Genomic DNA, 19631 nt, shown 5'->3' with positions numbered 1-19631 from the left:
GTCACTACAGGTCTCGTCAAATCTGTGGTAGGTTATAACTACTCAAAGGACCCCCATGGACTCCCAAAGAAGTGGGCAGGACAGCATGGAGATATCTGCTCCTTCCTAAACACTCAGCACAATTCTTTTGTACTGCTAATGAGACACCAGCATGTTTTGTACAGACTTGTTTTGCAAAGTGCTTCTCTGATTCAGTTTCTACATGTTCCTGAAAAGATTAATCATAAATTTAAATGTGAGGCTGGAGGTCTGGAAAGAAGTGTAATTAATGTTCTGGACAAAGCATTTAATCAAAGATGCAACAGATCCTTGCCCTAACTATTCCTTCACAATGGACTGGGTGAAGCCTTAGCAATTCATTTTACCAAGCAATTCTGGTTTACCAAGCAAATCTGGTAAACCAGAAGCGGTAGTACTTGCCACCATCATAAGAAAGTATGAAGCTAATGAAGTTAATGTCTGTTGCCAAATTTCACCAGTATGTAGCTATTACCAGTAGAGTGGCTAAGCTGGGGATCTTACACACTATTTTGACCGGAATGAAGCTCTGATCTGACTGCAGCAATAGGGAAGTCAATTCTTCACTTCTGCTTCTGCTTGAAGAATTTTGTGTAGAAAGAGGGTCACTCTGAGTTCATATTATCCTTTTTATTGTGCCAACAGCTATCTCCCAAATCCACAGGGCCAAGGCCTGTGCATGGGGGTCTTACTGCAGTCATTGCAAAGGGGTGATGCTGACAAAGTAATATGTTTTGTTGATCCGAGCATAGACTTTCTTTGGACAGAGGATTTTTTTTCTCTGCAGCTTCCCTGGCCAAGGGGGTTAACAAGCCACAGATGATGAAATCTTTTTAATATGAAGTGCGAAACATCATATTTAAATATCATGAATAACAAACACAAGAGCAAATATTCTTCCTCTCTCTTTCCATTTTCTGTGTGCTCAACTTGCAAGTCATTTGATCTGGTATCACAGTCCATTAAAACAAAAAAAGGAATCTACACTTAAAAAACAAACAAAAAAAATCCCAGAATAATTGCTTTCTATTCTGTGTCATGTTTTAATTAAAGATAGCAGCACCACAATCTACGATATATCTGGAAATTATTAGAAACCTTTTCCAGAGGCAAAAAGGATCAATACCTCTTTGTCTCAGTGGCATAAAACATCTCTGTGTTACTCCTTTCCTGCTGGCAAGAGAGAAAGTGGAAGGAGCCTAAGATGGGAATAATAGCAGCACCTGAGGGGAGAGCCATGTGCTAGGTAAAATGAGTACGCTTTTTCTTTTGTTTTTATTTTTAAAAATAAGCAGAGCGGTTTGCATTATCTACTTCCATCCCTGCAATAAGTTTTGCTCCCTTTGTGTCAGGGGCAGGAGACAGCACATGGAGCTACTGAGTCAAGCCACTGAAGAAAGGGAATGTGACTGAGGGTTAGATGAGGAGCCTGGGAGTCAAGTCCTGGCTTCCCTTCCTGACTTCACCATGGATCTGCTGTGTGATGCTGCTCAGCTTACTTGGAGCTGAGAAGGTGCAGGTCTTGTGCTTTGCACAATGGTGATCATGTCCTCCAGAGAGTAATTTCTTGTTGACTGTACTTGCCTGCACAGACTGCTTTTGGCTTTCACCTTGTTGCTTTCTGAAGGACAGTTTGAAAGTGGTACTCAAGGCTGGCTGTGCCTCATGTGACAGAGTTTACTGCCATGGTCCCTCTGCCTCTTGCAACCCAAATGCCCCCCAGGTGCACTGAGTCATCTAGTTTTCTCCAGTTGTCAGTGGAGAGGAATAGGTACTTCTTGACTAAGACTGAAAATAAACCATGACCTAAAAGTGCCTGATTTTTTTCTCCTTATATTAAAAGAAGCCAGAGATGATGAGCTCAGATGTCCACATTATAGAAATCTGGAGTTAGATAGCATTAAACCAGGCCTCAGTTTCCCCATGTATAAACTGTGATAATGGGACAACAATGAATAATATATCTAATCAGCTTGCTGCCACCCTCTTCTTTATGTGAGTGGGCTGTAGCCTGCTTGGGCAGGAGAACCCATGTCAACACACAGTAAAAGGGAAATGTTATCCCCATGTTGTCTGCTGCCCCTTTCCCTTTTCTTTACACAAGTCAATGCATTTCTTGTCTCTGTCTAGTCTGCAAGGCAAGGAGCAGATGGGGCTGAAGTAGCTGCACTCCCTGGCATTGCTCCCAACAACATGGGTGTATTTCTGAACTAAAATGCAATTGAAAACAAATGTTGTTTCAAAAGTCATTAACTTCTAGAAAGCCCCCACCAAATCCATGAGTGAGTGGCTTAAGGAGCACCAGATCATTCATTTATTCACAGATTTTAAGAGTAGAGGGGGCATTTTGATTGTCAAGTCCAGTGTCCTAAATAACACAATTTGCCTTCCTTCACATTTGTCCATCTGTCCTTCAACTGGAACATATATTTCAGAAGAAATCAAACCAGATCCCCAAATTCTTGGCTTCAAGATTGCTCAGGTGACACTGTTGAAGATTTTCTATTATTAATTAACATTCCAATGAAAATTATAACACCAAAAGGTTTTGAAAAGATTTATCAACAAAGAAATTCACCGAAACAGCTGACCTTGCTGTCATGGAGTTAGTTACCCTTCCCTCTGAATCACCCCTGGGCCTCAAGGTTTCAGGAAATTTCTCCACCAGCCTCAGCTTCCTGGAGAATTTTCTATCCCCTCTCATTTGTGGGGTGTGATAGGATAATAGCAGCAATCCAGTCCTTATTGTCTGTATCTGCGGATGAACAGTGCTGTATAAGTGTAAAGTGTTATTATTATTGTAAGGAAATAATAATACTAATAAAACAAAATGAATCGAAGTCTTGTCTTCAGATGGTTATTTTAGCAATCCAGAAATCTAAAGCCCATGAAATAGACAATTAAGAGGGGTTAGATACTTAATATCAGTCGTTGTGTTTTGGTAGAATTTTGCAATAACGCAGCTGCTATAATAATACGGATTTTTATTTCTCCTTACAGAAAGGAAGCAGTTGTGTTTTCAGAGAAGCCTTGAAGTCCTGCTGCAGAATGCAGAACTTTGTGTGTGTGGGCACATGTGTGTGCCTGTGCGCGCAAACGGCCTCTCTTCTCCTATTGCAACAGCTCCATCTTTGGGAGAGAGAAGGGGAAACATTTCTTTCCTTTAGCTGGCTTTGCAAACAAAAGAAACCTTGGAAATCTTATTTCACCCTGGAATATCTTTCTTCCTTCCCCTCTTCTCCCCATGCCTCCCCCCCACTGCTCTTCATCAGTTGGGGAATTAAAAAAACAAAACCAATACCCCCTTTCTCTCATTTCTGACATAACTAAGGGCCAGAGACTCATTTAATTAGTCTCTCTTGTGTGGCTTACAGCCCTGTTCAAGGCAAACACTTACCCCTGGGTTTCAGCACTGTTGCTTAGCCACTGAATTTTCTCTTTTAATTTTTTTGTCAGGAAAATGTGGCATCATGTTAATGGCTATTGGGGATCCTACGGCTAAATCATAATCATAATTGTCTACACTAATCATAATTGTCTTGCTGTTGCAGTGTGCATCCCTCCCCCCGTCAGTTTGCAGTCTCATCCTGCTCCCTTGTACTGTGTGCTTATGTTGTAGATGAGCTCTTCCAGGTGGGGTTGACATTTCAGTCATTTTTGTCTGTTGAGGAGCTGGGCCCAGGACACAGGGATTAAAGACCCTGTAGGAGGGGCCACTCTGTCTGTCTTCTCAAGATCCCCAACCCAGAACCCTCCCATGAGGAGGGTCACTTCTATGTATTTAGTAGGGCTCACTTTTCACTTTTAAAGTGAAGGTAGCTGAGGAAGAGCAGTTAGAGACCCAGAACAAAGAGTTTTTCTCTTCCACACACTGCTTTTAATCACAGAGCTACATTTGGCACTCTTGTTTTCTCGCCTCCTGAATCTTTCATGCCTTTCCTTGCAGTGGCCCATCTCCAGCAGAAGAGATTATATCTCCCCTTTTCCCCTCATAAACCTGAGGGGTATGACATGATCCAGGACAGTGGGAGCTGGAGGGTGGAAAGCCTTTGCTTGACATCATAGACCCAGAACATGTTTCCCATGTCCTAGATGAAGTGTCTCATCACTAGGCCAGTTTTCAAGGGACAGACAGTCATGAACATCCCTCTCTGTCCTGGCTGCAGTGATTATGAAAGGGGGAGCTACCACACCGTGGTTTTTGTGAAGGACCTGACCTGGTCAGCATGTGGTGGCCAACCAGATGAGGTTCTTCAAGTGACATAAAGCAGTGCCTCAGATCCTGATTAGGCATTGATAGAAATTAAATCCAAGGGCATTTAGACCTAGAGGCCTGTAAGAAAGATAGAGGGATACTGCAGGAAGTACAGTTGCAAGTGAAAAAGGGATAGGGTTTGTTATGTTCAGTAATCACTGGAGTGAGTGGGGTAAAATTACAAGTAAATCTTGAATTGTCAAGCCCAGGGTCACTTTTTTCTGAAGACAGGGAGGAGTAAAGATGAAGAATAAAGAAAGGGAATTTTAATTTCCAGCAACTATACAAAGGCATAGATAGAGATCCCAGAGTGCCCCAGTGTAACCTCTTCAGGACCAAATCAGAGCTCAGGGAAAAATATCAAGAAGCCAAAGAAATCATGGAAGCAGACAGGGTCCATAATAACCTGGGAACAAGACTAGAAAGGAGTCAGGCAGATGCATCATGAGAAAAAGTAAAACCAGAGCTTTCAGAGGCAAGATCATACATGACATGAAAAGCTAACAAACAAACAAACAAACAAACAAACAAAAAAAAAAATAGACACTGAATAATTTAATACAGCCCCAGAAGTCTGGCACTGTCAGTCCTTTGCTGGCTGTTGGCTGCTGGATATACATGGGGTGAGATTAACCTCTTGTGTCTAAAACAGGCCAGAGACCTTCCTGACAATTTAATGCTGTAGTTGATTAAGTTTCAGTGTCCAGAATTTTTTTCTGGTCTTCTTAAGCCTAGTAATTTGGCTGTAGCCATTGTGATCTAGCCTGAAGTCACAAGGAAGTCTTTAAACCCAGATCTCCAAAAGGCCAAACTAGTGACTTCAGCATTCTTTGATGTAATGAAAATAATTTGTATACAAAGTTCACTTCACTGCATGGGGTTTTGTTCAGAGATCCTGGCTTTAATGTCACTGGAACAGAAACACATGCTGTCCTATCCCCACAGCTCTGCTGCATCCTAAGCACTCCAGCTCGTCCGAATTCATGCCGATAAAAACCTCATTACAGTTCTGTAATGTACTTCTGATACACATTCCCACTTTCACTCTCATCTGCAATCCTGGGCATTGGCTGGGGTTTGAAGAGAAAGTGTAAAAACAGCTGTGTGGAAAGATGGCATTTTTTCCTTGCAGTATATTAACCACAGCTAGAAACAAAACTTACCAGAAATCTCCTGAGACAGCCTGTCCTTAAGAGAATTCATTGCTAAAACTAATTCACAGAAGGTTTGTCGTCACTCATAGTATGTCATGAAGTAATAGTTTTTACTTCCCCAAGCCAAGGTTTCTTTCCCCATTAACTGCTGGGAATGCAGTAAGGTTCCAGAATCTGAAACCAGGCAAATTGGTCTCATTTCTAGCTATGGAGTCAGGCTGACCATCAAACCTTACCACCGTTACCCCACAACTTCTCACATTATATAGCCTTGCCATGCAAACAACATTTTAACTCCTCAAGAGCTACGTCTAAACTCTTAAATATCACATAATTACATCTAAATATATATATATTCATTGTTAATTGCACCTTTCATTGGAAAACTTCAAGGTGAGTCCATGGATTTGACAAAAATCCCAAACAGAACAAAATGAAAGAACAAAATAACCCTCCTAAAACTTTGTTTTGGGTGGACAGAAAGTCCTGCATGTAAGGGTTCAGGAAAGTCTGTATTCTTCAGTTGATGGTACACCTCACACTTCAGTTAATGGTGAGCTGAGCAATGACCAGGGCTGGCTATCCCACTGCTTGCACAGCCTTCTCCTCCCCTCAAGTATTTTCACTTCCCAATATCTGTGTAGAAGCAGACAAGCATGTGTAATGCTCAGCACATCAGCTAGAACATAAGCTAGACATAGATTTGAGGTGACAATCCATAAGCAAAGCCCTCTGATATTGTAAGAGGGAGAGTTAGTTATGCATGCTGCTTAATATAATAGAAATGATAGGGAAAGAATAGAACGTAGATGCTGCCTGTTCCTAAAGAAGAATGGGGTATTTGGGGTATTTTTGTCTGCTGAGGAGGCACACTTATGGATCTTCTTCAGGAATTGAGTAACTGAGCTAGGTTTGTCCTTTCCACAGAAAAGCACCAAAAGCAGATGAAAAGCTTTTTCCTGCAAGTCCTAGTTTTGTCCAGTATCCTAACAATTTGAGCACTCCTCTGATCCATAAGAAACCCAGGGATCCTTCTCCAGTATTGGTCTCCCACCTTTCTAAACATGGAGGTAAAATTTATCCTGAAATAATATTTGTTCCTAAAATAATATCAGGCTTCAGTCTCCTCTGCACATTAGTAAGTAAAAACAGTCTCATACATATTTGTAAAGGGGTTTAAAACATAAGTATGAGCCTTGATCTACAGCTTTAGATTTTTTTTTCAGCTGAAGATATTCCTCTGAGTAAACTGTATTGAATAACATTGAGTTCCTGTAAACCACACTTTCCTTTCCCTTTCAAAAGCCTTTCTGGGACTGTGAATATAAAATACGTTTACCTGAATATTGTTTGCATCCATCATTTCCTCATTCTCCACAATGTCCCAGAGAGACGAGTAGAAAATATAAACTGTGGTCTTGTCATGATAGGGGCTGTCCTCATTTCAGCCACTGTTTTCCAGTGTCAATATGAGATATAGTTGAAGAAATGCTATCAAAGAAGTGCTACTTTGCTGAGTGGTTTAAGATTACCAAGAATGATGGTGTTTTAAGTTAGTTGTTAACTTTGTGCTGTATCAGCCTAGAAGAGATCCTGCTAGTAGCTGCCATATTACACCTGAAAGGGAAGCAACAGCTGTCTGAGGTGCGGCAAGTTTTTAAACCCCTGAAATGGCTGGCATTTACATCCATGGGATCATGTAGTGAATGTGAGGAAGGCTTCAGTTTACAGCTATGCATGGTGCTTCAGCACGAAAGCAAGGCGGGCTACTCCTGTGCAAATCACACTGCTTTCTCCCTACACCAATTTGCGTCAACCCAGTTATATCCTTGAATGATGACCAGCACTTGAAAAAGCAAGAGGATACAGTACTGTTTGGGGACTGCATTTGACTATTCGCTGCTCTCAGATGCAGTGTGGACTGGGATGAACTGAACTGTCTGTCCAAACTGAATGTTTTACTTTGCATTTCTGCCTGTTTTGGTCATAAGCTCTTTGAGGCAGTGGGCATTCCTTTTTCCCTCCATGTTTAAAGAGCCAAGAATATACTTACTTACCTCTGTTGCATTTGTTCTGTGGTACTTTAAAACAAACAATAAATAGAATAAATCCTCACAGGAACAGACACTGGAATAAGAAGTATTCTGAAGTCAGATTTTGTTCTGAAATATAGTCTGAAATGTATAATTAAATTATTTTTGGGGGTGGGGGAATATTGTTTGCAGCCAAAGAAATATTTTATTTAATTTCTATCTATACCTAACTTTTAACATTATGGTTAAATATAGCAAATCTATTTCTAAACTAAAAATTTCTTAAAAAAACCCAACAAAACACCAACCAAAAAACCACTCCAAGGTATAAACAGTTTCCATTTGATTTCACTTGCTTGTTTGGTTTTTTTATCAAAGTGAAATTTTATCATAATTGACACATTCTCATGGAACTGACTTCCAGATATCAGCATTTCTAGTGGAAAAACATGTCCTCTTGTAAAATTTGTAATGAGTCTTAGAGGAGCATGTTTTCCCCAGTCCTATCTCTAAACAAGCCTCACATTAAAGGTGCTCTGCGTTTGTACATGTCCCTGGTGTAATTTTGAAATACTTGTCAGCGGCATCCTTTATACCTTCCAGAGATACAATTACACCTGGACTTCCAACTTAACGCCTCTAAAATGCTCCTTCCAAGAGGTGACTAAGAGTTTAAGAACATAAAAGGCTGAGAAAGTATCATCAGCAAAACAGTCTGACTGGAGATGTGATGGCCCCCTGATGTTCACATTACTGATTCAGATTGTGGGTAAGAAGGGAGAAGGGAAGTTTCTAATTTTTGGATAAACTGTTTATTTTATGACTCCTATTTCCCCAGTAGATACCTGACTCTGGCACAAGTTTAATGATCCAAGTCAAGCCCAGGGCATGAAATGGTCTGCGAGATGCAGCTCCACTCCTGCCTTCTCTCCTACCTGCTCTCTACCTGTAATACACCCTCCTTTGCTGCACAGTGAAAGTTCAAGTAGGTTTACATGCACACAGCTTACTAGTAGGGGCCATAGCTGATGGTATACATAAACTTCAAGGTTGCTCTAGGATGGGGTGGTGAAACAAGGAGGAGAAAAGAGAGAGAAAAAGGAAACCCTCTTCCCCATGTCCAGGTGGGAAGAAAAGTGGGAACAAGCCTCCTCCTCTGGGCACCCTCTCCAGAGCAGCAGGTGGTGACAATGATCAAGTTGAAAATTACAAAAAATTCTTTTTTTCTTGCTTTCTCCCCAGTACAATTATACTTCTCATCAAGACTTGCTCAATCTCCCCATTGGTAGTTACTGTTTATGACACTACTGGTGCTGGTTGGAGCATGCCTGATTAGGTGCAGGTGTTGCACACTAATTGGCCATTAAGTTTTGGCATGTATATTACTGATAATATGTACTGGATTTTAAAATTAGTATTATTTGTTATCTACTAAGCTGTGTTTGTTTTAATATGAAGCTGCAAACTAAAACCTACAGCGTGAAGGGTGAATGGATCTACACATGGAGGTATAGACTAGTAGCTACAAGGCAAAATGGTGAAGAGGCAGAGGAAGAACAAGATCATTTAAACATCAAGGGCAATGATTTGGAGAAGAAACTGGACATAACAGGTCAGAATCCCACAGTGCAAGGTAGATAAGGGCACTTGGGGTGCCATGACAAAGGCACTGCTGAAGAAGCCTTGGGGTGTGTTGAAGAAAGGTTACTGCGTTGCAAGTGAAAGGTGGGTTACAGGTGGAAGGTCCTTAGCATTGCAAGGCTTAGAGTAGATAAGGCACCACGCAACATTTTGTCTTCTAGGTTCCCCAATGTTTTCTCATGCCAAAGAATACTGTGGAGAGACACAACCATGAGAAGGATGAGTGTGCTGAGGAAATGAGGCAGTGAGCATGATGCATTTTGGCTGCTGGGCTGTATGGGAAGGTACAAGTATTCTTCACGTTTATAAAGGAAGAGGTGTTGGAGAGAAGCGGATCTTTAATATTGTAGAAATTAGGGCCACTGTGTCTGAATTTGCTCAGCCTAGCTAAAGCCAATAGAAATAGACACAGTCCACAAAATTTCAACAGGTTACTGAAGAACATTCAGTAAGTAGGGTGATCAAAGTATTGAATTATCCATGGAAGATGTCTCCGTCTCTCCACTCACTATAACAATCACTAAACTTCTAAATTTGGCACTGAAGTGAAATGTCCAAACTTATTTGGGATAATCCAGCCATTTGTCCCTGCTCTTGCAGGGGAGTTGGGCTATATGACCTGTAAAGGTCCCTTCCAAATTCATGTTCTATTTGTGTTCTATGATTCTATGATTTTAAAACTGAGAAACTGAGGCAAGGTGGAAACAAATGGCTCATGCACAAGAAACTCATGATCTAGCCTGCTAGACCAGGAGATGTGAGCTGAAATCTCTCAAATGTTAGGATACACAAAATATGCTGAGCAAAACTTCCACCCTCTTTGCAGATCTCCAGGTTTGGTGTGGTAGATCCTAGCACAGGACCTTGTAGCCAAAGGAAATCTAAGCTTTTACAAATCTCATATCTGATTTTTTTTCTGTTTTTTTAAAGTTTTTATTTGGTATATATCCCCAACACACTAGCAATGATAATTTAAAACCAAAACAAATACGGAAAATAATATTATTTTCTTTACTATTCCTCATGTATTTACAAGTTAAAAGGAAGCCTTTTTTCTACAGTACTATGTGCAGTATGAAACACAGATCAACCCTCATCAGAATGGACATCTTGTAAAGTATACTTTTTTAGCACTGACCTTTCTCCTACCTTCCTCTCCTGCTTCCTTTTCTTAGAACACAGGTTATTCCTTTTTGACTGTTTTTGGTTTCTGTATGTTTTCATTGAATCCTCTTCTCTTTCTCCTTCTACATCCTCTCCACAGAAATCTTTCACTATTGAAAAGGGAATCCCCAAAACCATAATATAAATGTCCAGATCCAACCAGAAAGTTCAGCATAAGTCTCTTTTATTCTCCTTTTTCACTGTCCTAACTTTCAGGATGTTGTTTTTCTATGAGAGACAGTGTACTCTCAGAACTGAATACTGTCTTAATAGGCAAGAAAAACTTGTATTGCACAGGAGTGAGATTTACAGGGCAATGTTCTGTCACTAGTCCTTTTAGTCCAACAGTCTTATGCTCACTGTCAGCAGATGTTTGAGGATATAGCTATATAACATAGCTATTTCTTCAAGGTGCTGATTGATATTATGGGGCCAAATGTGCAACCTGAAAGTTGTGGAGCATGATGAGTTGTGCAGGAGATCCTGAAACAACAGCACCCCTCTTCCGGTGAGATTTCTTTTAGCATGAGGCCCATTAAGGCTGCTGGTGCCCTTGGCATCTCAGTTCCCCTGCTTAGGAAATAGGAGGTCAGCAGTGCAAAGACCTGTCAGCTGGTTATGGCTAGCATCTCTGGTCTGTGAGCAGCAGAAGTTGCATCTCTGTTTTCCTCTGAAAGCATAGGGAAGTCAAGAAATATAAGATGAGGAAGCATCTCAGGGGATTTGGGGACTTCTCAGGTCTGAATATACTGTGTCTAGGTGGTCTTCTCTTTTTTTTCTGCAAAAATGGGATTCTGTGGTTTAAATTCACTTATTGAAACATATTTAGGTACTCACATAAGTGACACATTTCTCTGCTGACCCACAATGAATCCAAGTCTCCTTTTCCTTCCATCTCACATTGCCATGTCTACTGTTGCATACTGTGAGCAAAGTGATATCTCTCTGATTTGATAATGCTGTCCTCATTGTACCCTAGATGTCCATTGCAGGATCAGGGCCTGTATTAGTTTCCTTCTCAGTTTGTATCTGTATACGTTTACTTAGCTTTGGGGAGCACTGTGGGGCCATTTGTGAAATGACAGTGCTTTCTGCCGGGAAGATCATTATAGGCAGATGCATTCCAATGTGCAAATTACAGTTCCGCTTATAGGGAATTTGTTCTGCTTAATACAAAAGAGCTTCACGAAAGGAAGGTCTCGCTGTACTTTACCCTAATTTGGAGCTGCAAAGCTAACTTCCATGCTGTGCAGAAATGCACAAGGAGGGTTAAGTCAGTTTTAAAAGAGCATCAGTTGGGTGAAAATGTGTTTGACCTTCACAGGGTTCTTCAGTCATTCTTCAGCTTGAGTGACTGAGTGAAGAGTGTGTCATTCTGTCATATAGAAAAAAAAAAGAGAGAAAAAAAAAATTAAAAACCGATCCTGTCTACCCCTGAAAGCCTTAGTTTTCATTGGCATCTAACTGACATAAATAATACTTGGTTGGGTTTTCATTGCTATTTTTATTTAAATGTTCTGGGGTATGCCAGCTAGCAGCAAGGTCCATTTTTATAGCATAGTGAATTCCCACAGTTCTGGTAAATATAATCAGATAAGGGGAAGTTTAACTTAAACCTTCTGTTGCAGTCAATAAAAGTAAACTTCATAACCCAAGACTATATCTCTATTTATAATTGTTAATTATAGAAATCTATTCAAGGATACTCTAAAAACAGGATTATAAATCCATCTAATAAAAAAATAGAAGAACATAGAGATAAAAAAAGGAGACAGTGAGAGCTAAGAAATGAAAAAGAAACAGAATACAAAGCAATGTATTTACTTGAGCTTTGTACAAGGCAAAATATTCCCCAGATACGTTCCCATTGTTCTTCAGTATTGCATTGTCTCTGTGACAGTGATCTTGTATTTCTGTAAAAGCTTGTTGACCAAATGGATCTAGGTGTCATAGTACAGATCATAGAAATTATTGGAAGCATAGGTTCTTCCAAGGAAAAACATAAAGGAGGAAAATTATGTGTTCCCTGCATTTAAGGTTTGAATTCAAGAACCTATGTCTCTTTTACCATATTTGCTTTGGCGAGTTATGCAGAGGGTACAGATGCTGCCAAATTTTAGACATTCAAATTAATCTCTCAATATGGCACAAGATAAAATCCCTCAGAGAGCAGTTCAGGAGAGGAACTTAAACTTTGTATACTGAGTCACCCTCTGGATGAAATTGTTTAAGTGTCTTCTAGGAACCAACGTCCTAACTGAGGCATCAGACCTAAATGCTTAAAATCAGTCACATGGACAACTCCCACTGTCTTCTTGAGTTTCTGCTTTCTTTTACCTATTTTCTATATAAACTTGTGGAAGGAAAAATTTCCATGTGCTAAGACAGTGCCAGCTCCAACACTGGGCATCTACCTACCACAATACAAGGTAGAGAGATGCCTGAAGAGGACTAGGACAATTATTGTCCTTGTGTTTTCTGGATCATGACCTTTTGCCAAACTTTTAAATGACCGGGGTGTATGTTTCCTAGTGATATAGCTTCAGAGCAGAGCACAGGATATCTAGACAACTACATGCTAGAAATACCAATAAATTTAATTGATCACTAACAAAGTCCTTCCAAAGAAGCAGTGGTGTGAACGGTCCTCCTTACTTCCCTCTAAAAACAAAGACGTATTTGAAAATGGGGAATTGTTAAATGTGTTCATCTTTAGTCAAAAAGAAGAAATATTTTCAGTTGGAAATATTTTAAACAGTCTAAAAGTGACAAAAATAGATGTTGTCCCTGTGGCACAAGTCAGTATGTACAACTTATTACCCCTTTTTTCTTTTAGAATCATAGAATGGTTTAGGTTGGAAGGGGCCTTTAAAGATCATTTAGTTCCAAACCCCCTGCTGTGGGCAGGGACATCTTTCACTGTATGACTGCCTTCGTCCCAGCCCCAAAGTGCAGTGCCACCCATAGCTTGGCCATGTGCCCAGGCTGTCCCCTGCAGCCCCGCTCAGCTCCATGGAGGTCCTGAGAGATGATGGGATCACAGCTGGAGGAGGCATGGCCTCAGGCTGCGTCACTTGCTGATAACACACAGTGTAGGTTAGTGATGTGACCCATTCGTTGTTTTTTGGGTAGGCTTCAGGTCAGATTTTCAATGGCTTAAAAGTTTATTTAAATGTCTATTGTGGGAGAGTGGTTGAGTGACAAAGGGCACGATTTGATTGATGTGAGCATTCCAGCCTTTGATATGGCTGAAGAACCAGATGTCACGGTGGAATGTCCTTGAGATAAGGAAGAAAGCAGGAGGAGCACTTGGTAAACAAGATAAGCGGAACCAAGCCTGGGAAATGTCAACGGACCCCCTTCGCGTGAGCAGCGCATGAACAGCAGCTTTGTACCAACCAAATAACTGTTTTAGGTGCATGGACAAATGTAGTTATCCAATAGTATACTTGTTATTAGCGCGTGCTTTGCTTGGTTGTCTATATAAACCTGTCGAATAGTCTAATTAAAGGAGAACGACCATACTCATATTGAGACTCATCGTTACTCCGGGTCCGTCTCCCACTCCGGCATCTGGTAGCAGAGGATGGTTACTCGCCGGTGAGATCTCCGTGACTGCAGTAAGCAGCTAGAGGAGGGGAGTGGGAAACCACGGCTGAGAGAAGCGCTGCTTGGGGCAGAAGCGGGGCAGACGCTGGTGTGAGGTCGCTCCTCACCTCTCAGGTGCAGTGATGGAAATAGAAGCTGCAGCCACGCTGCTCGCTGGAATCCTCTCCAAGAGAGGGATAGAAGCACCAGTGAAGCAATTAATTCGATTAATTAAGCTGGGACAAAGTTGGGGTCACTTTTCTGACACCTGCATGTTGTTTTCCGTCTCGGAATGGCGGGATTTTGGAGGAGCGATGTGGCAAAAAACAATAGAGGGAGATGAAAAGGATGAGAAGGAAATAAAAGCGGTTCATGGGCTCTGGAATGCTGTGTTAGAGACTTTGAAAGCGATGAAGGCGGAGAGAGAAGTAGCTTGCGCCGCTGCCAAAATGTTAGGTCCGGGAGTGTCTAGTGATAAGCCCAGAAGTAAACCGGGACCTATTGCGTGATTTTTTGGGTTGCCTGCCGTGAAGGGCATGTCTGGAGCTGTCTGTAAAAATGTCTCTGAACTGCGGGAAAAAGAAGGTCTCATCTCATTAAATGAAATGGGTAGTGCTACGTCGGGGTCGATGCAAACGCCGGGAAAAACGGAAGTTCCTGCTAGCAGAGCTGATGCGAACTGTGGAGTAAATGCGGAAGTAACTCCGCCAAAGGCTCCTAGAGGGGCGGGGTTGACGGAACTTAATGACTCGGGCGGAGCATCCTGCCGACCCCCCCCTACAGCCCCTTCCAGTGAACCACCCTCCGCGCCTCCGGTACCACCCTCATCCTCCTTCTACCCGCCTCTGCCTCCCTCTACCGAATCCTCTGGAACCACCACGCCGACTAGCGGGGAGGAGCTGCCACAATCCTCAGATGTCACTGCAAAAATATTGCAAACACTTGTAAAACGTCTTGACGATCTGGAATTACAAGCAAAAAGGAAAGGAGAAGCTGTGCCTCCATGTTTAATGAACCCTCCAGCACTCCCTAGAACTACACGCTGGAGTGCTGTCATCAAAGATGCAATTTTAGAAGGACAATGGAAGCCTGTTGGAGGGGCTGAGGGCCCTGCAACATTAGCGTTCCCAGTCATACAAGAGAACGGGCAAGGAAAATGGGCTCCGCATGATTGGAAAATATTACAACAAGCCCGAACCACTATTTCAACATATGGAGTAAAGTCCGAAGCAACACGACAAATTGTTAGTTGGATTTTTGCTGCCGACCTCATGTGTCCGCAGGATTGTCAAAACTTAATGAGACTCTTACTTACCCCAACACAGTATCTACTGTGGATGTCGTCTTGGCAGCAACGAGCCACTAGTGCTGCGGCTCAAAGACAAAGGGACGGGGATCCACTTCGTGGAATCACCGTCGACATGCTCGTAGGGCAAGGACCATACAGTGACCTTCAGGTACAAATTACATTTCCGGCACACATGTTGCAGTTGTCTGCTCAGTTAGCACTAGAAGCATTCCTTGGCTTACCAGGATCAAGCGTCCCCTCATTTAGTAATCTACAACAAGGTGCAACAGAGAAATACAGTAATTTTGTGGATCGACTCTGGGAAGCGATCATGAATCACCCTGATCTATCAGAAGACAGCAAACAATAAATGTTCAAAATATTGGGTTTTGACAATGCCAATAAAACGACAAAACAAACGCTGGCCAGTTTGCCCAAAGGAGCTGGAGTAGAGGAAATGCTTCTGCGGGTGGAAAGAGCCGAGGCACAACGACATGGAAACACCGTCGCTGCTGCGGTCCAGGGAGCAGTTCGAGAAATAATACAACCCCTAGCCGCAGTGGTGCAGAAAAAACAAGGCCCAGCTCCCAAGGGAAAGTCTCATCGACCACCTGGACAACCTTTTTGGGGAAATTGTTTCCGCTGCGGGGAGTCAGGCCATGTTAAAACGAATTGTCGTGTCGTAGTTTGGTGTGAGCGCTGTCAGAAAAGCACTCATGCCACCAAGGCATGCTCGGGAAACTGGAAGCCGAGCGCGGGGAGAGGTCGCGCGCAGACACAAATGAACCCCCAAAACGAAACACAGGGTTTTTACAACAGTACCAACCAGCCACCCGAGGAAGTCTGGGAGTCGACGTGGAAACCACAATAGACGTCACCCTTGTTGACTCTAACGTTCAAAGAATTCCCAGCAATGTTATAGGGCCTCTCGTTCATCAAGATAGCAACGTTGGAGGATTGTTACTAGGCCGGTCCTCCGCCGGTATAAGAGGTCTCATTGTGTTGCCCGGAGTGATCGACGCAGATTACACGGGTCGTATTTATATTATGATCTATACCGTTTGTCCGCCTTTGTTTATCCCTGGAGGTAGTAAAATCGCACAGATAGTCGCAGTTTGCAATCCACTAGGCCATTTGCCACAATCAAATGTTCACCGAGGCAATCACGGTTTCGGGTCCACTGGACCTGCCGTTTGTTTTACAGCAAAACTGAACCAACGGCCAACGATAAAAATAACCATTACTCAACAGGGCATATCACAAAAAATGGATGCAATGTTAGACACTGGGGCTGATGTTACAATCATCAGCCGTGACATATGGCCTTCAATGTGGCCAGTAGAGTTACCGACATCATGTATCGCAGGAGTAGGTGGACAATCAACACCCTATATTAGTAAACAGCCAATACATTTGCAATTTCCGGAAGGGCAGCATGCCACTCTTAAGGTGTATGTGTTACCTTTACCTGGGACATTAGAAGCACTAATTGGAAGGGATGTTTTGAGTCAAATTGGAGCAGTTTTAACAACGAAGTATTTTCAGTCATGGGCACTGGGGAGCAGTCGCCCAACCCGCCCAACCCGCCCAACCCGCCATTGACATGGCTTACAAACGAGCCTGTGTGGGTTGACCAGTGGCCCATGACTGAAGAGCGACTGCAAATCGCCAGACAACTGGTTGCTGAACAGCTTGCAGCTGGTCATATTAGACCTTCTGTTAGTCCATGGAACACTCCCATTTTTGTAATCCCAAAAAAGAGTGGAAAGTGGCGACTCTTGCATGATTTGCGTAAAGTCAATGAACAAATGCAATCTATGGGTGCATTGCAGCCTGGGATGCCATCTCCTAGTATGTTACCATGTGGATGGCACGTCTTGATAGTTGATTTAAAAGACTGCTTTTTTACCATTCCACTGCACCCGCAAGACACTCAACGTTTCGCCTTTTCGGTGCCGACAGTGAACAAGGCCGCACCGGCAGAGCGATACGAATGGGTTGTTTTGCCACAAGGGATGAAAAATTCACCCACGTTGTGTCAATTGTATGTAGCATGGGCGCTGCAACCACTTTGAGCCCAGTGGTCAAATACAATAATTTGTCATTATATGGACGATATTCTTTGTTGTCAAGAACAACCATTCTCAGACGGGTCGTTACAGCAGCTTACCTGCATCTTAGCAAAAAAGGGGCTTGTCATTGCACCAGAAAAGGTGCAGCGTACTGCCCCTTGGAAATATCTTGGGTGGTCCATCTCAGACTCAAAAATCCGACCACAAAAGACAGAACTTGCCACTCAACTGCATACATTACATGATGTCCAAACCTTGCTTGGAGACATTCAATGGGTTCGCAACTGTGTTGGTATTTCCAATACTGATATTGCACCCCTGACTGCGCTGTTGCGTGGAACAAATCCTGCAGACAAAGTGACGTTAACAATGGAGCACCACACAGCGCTACAACAAATTATTCAAAAAATGCACGCGGCTTGGTCATCACGCCGCATCCTGCCACTACCAATATCATTGATCATATGCAACGGAAAAGACTCACCTTATGCAGTCATTTGTCAGTGGCAAAACAAGAAAGGGGAATTCATTTCTCCCCTTCAGTTAGATGCCACTGCCAAATGCAAAGGACAAGGAGATATGTTTAATATTTTGGAATGGGTATTCTTAGGTGTACAACCAAAAATGAGTATCCAAACACGGACTGAAGCAATAGGTGAACTAATACGGAAAGGACGGTCACGAACCATAGAAATCAGTGGCCAAGAGCCAGGAGATATTAGCATACCCGTTAGCGCCGTAGATGTGGATTGGTGGCTTCGTAATGATGAGGCCATACAGAATGCCTTTTTAGGCTATAGTGGCAAGATACATTCTCAGCAGCCACAAGGGAAATTATGGCAATTGTTAAGGCGGAATCAATGGATACAGAGATCCAAAGTAAGTAAGAACCCATTGCCAGGCGGTGTCACTGTCTACACTGATGCCGGCAAGCGTCTGCGGCGTGCAGCCTGTGTCTGGAAGGAAGGTGACAATTGGAAGCGACATATCATGGAGGGACAACCTCAAGATTCCCTCCAGACTTTGGAGCTGACTGCCGTAGTTTGGGCTTTGACTAACTGGATAAATATTCCCTTAAATGTGGTGACTGATTCAATGTATGTGGCTGGAGTAGTGCCGCGTCTAGAAGATGCCCTATTAAGGGAAACAACGAATCCTAGATTGGGGAATTTGTTTGTCAAACTACGATCTGTATTAGGTCAACGAACAGCAGCCTGTTGTATTATCCATATTCGTAGTCATCAATTGGACATTGGTCTTGGCCAAGGTAATCAGCTGGCTGATAGTCTAGTCAGTCCAGTGTGTCATGTACCTCCTATGGATAAATTTCAACAAGCTAGACAAAGTCATTAAAATTTCCATCAAAATGCTAAGGGGTTAAAAAGACAATTTAATTTAACAGAAAATGAGGCAAAAGGTATAATTCAGGCCTGTCCAAAATGTGGAAATCATGGTCCAGGTATAGGGTCTGGAGTGAATCCAAAAGGACTAAAGGCATTAGAATGATGGCAGATGGATGTCACACATGTTCCCGAGTTTGGTTGATTGAAGTATCTGCATGTAACTATAGACACCTTTTCAAAACAGATAGGGCAACTAGCCTGTTGGGCCGAAAAACAAGCAAATATCACTACCGAAATAATAGAGGCTTTATTAGAGGATCAAAAAAGCTTGCGCCATGCAATTTTGCAAAATAGAGCAGCAATTGATTTTTTGCTATTAGCTCAAGGTCATGGTTGTGAAGATTTTGAAGGCATGTGTTGTATGAACCTGTCTGATCATGGTGAATCAATTCACAAACAGCTGCAGCGGCTAAAAGAGCATGCCAACAAAATTCAACAGGACCAGGGGTTTCTTGATGAATGGTTAACCAGTTCATTTGGGCCTTTGCCGCAATGGCTAAAAGGCTTGTTGGCTGAAGGGTTGCGACTTTTAATAATCTTAGTTATTGTAGGTTTGTGTTTTTGTATAGCATTTAGCTGTATTAAAAGGACCCTTTTAACCATAGTAAACCATGCCTGGATTGCTCAAAAACAAGAAGGGGGAATTGTGGGAGAGTGGTTGAGTGACAAAGGGCACGATTTGATTGATGTGAGCATTCCAGCCTTTGATATGGCTGAAGAACCAGATGTCACGGTGGAATGTCTTTGAGATAAGGAAGAAAGCAGGAGGAGCACTTGGTAAACAAGATAAGCGGAACCAAGCCTGGGAAATGTCGACGGACCCCCTTCGCGTGAGCAGCGCATGAACAGCAGCTTTGTACCAACCAAATAACTGTTTTAGGTGCATGGACAAATGTAGTTATCCAATAGTATACTTGTTATTAGCGCGTGCTTTGCTTGGTTGTCTATATAAACCTGTCGAATAGTCTAATTAAAGGAGAACGACCATACTCATATTGAGACTCATCGTTACTCC

At 42.4% G+C, this 19631-nt stretch overlaps 1 protein-coding gene across 1 annotated transcript in view; it reads left to right on the top strand.

The window, feature by feature from the left end:
* The window catches only part of LOC140650463 (uncharacterized), a 320394-nt gene extending 303833 nt beyond the window's left edge, over nt 1–16561 (top strand). The window contains exon 2 of the mRNA XM_072858712.1: nt 14750–16561. Within this exon, the coding sequence (XP_072714813.1) occupies nt 14750–15511 (762 nt within the window). The 3' untranslated portion in view covers nt 15512–16561. The remainder of the gene's footprint in view (nt 1–14749) is intronic.
* Nucleotides 16562–19631: the final 3070 nt, after the last annotated feature.

This window comes from Ciconia boyciana, chromosome 4 (assembly GCF_034638445.1).
Source record: "Ciconia boyciana chromosome 4, ASM3463844v1, whole genome shotgun sequence".
Classification (NCBI taxonomy): Eukaryota; Metazoa; Chordata; class Aves; order Ciconiiformes; family Ciconiidae; genus Ciconia; species Ciconia boyciana.
Note: the sequence above shows the minus strand (reverse complement) of the source record. Positions and strands in the feature narration are given on the sequence as shown.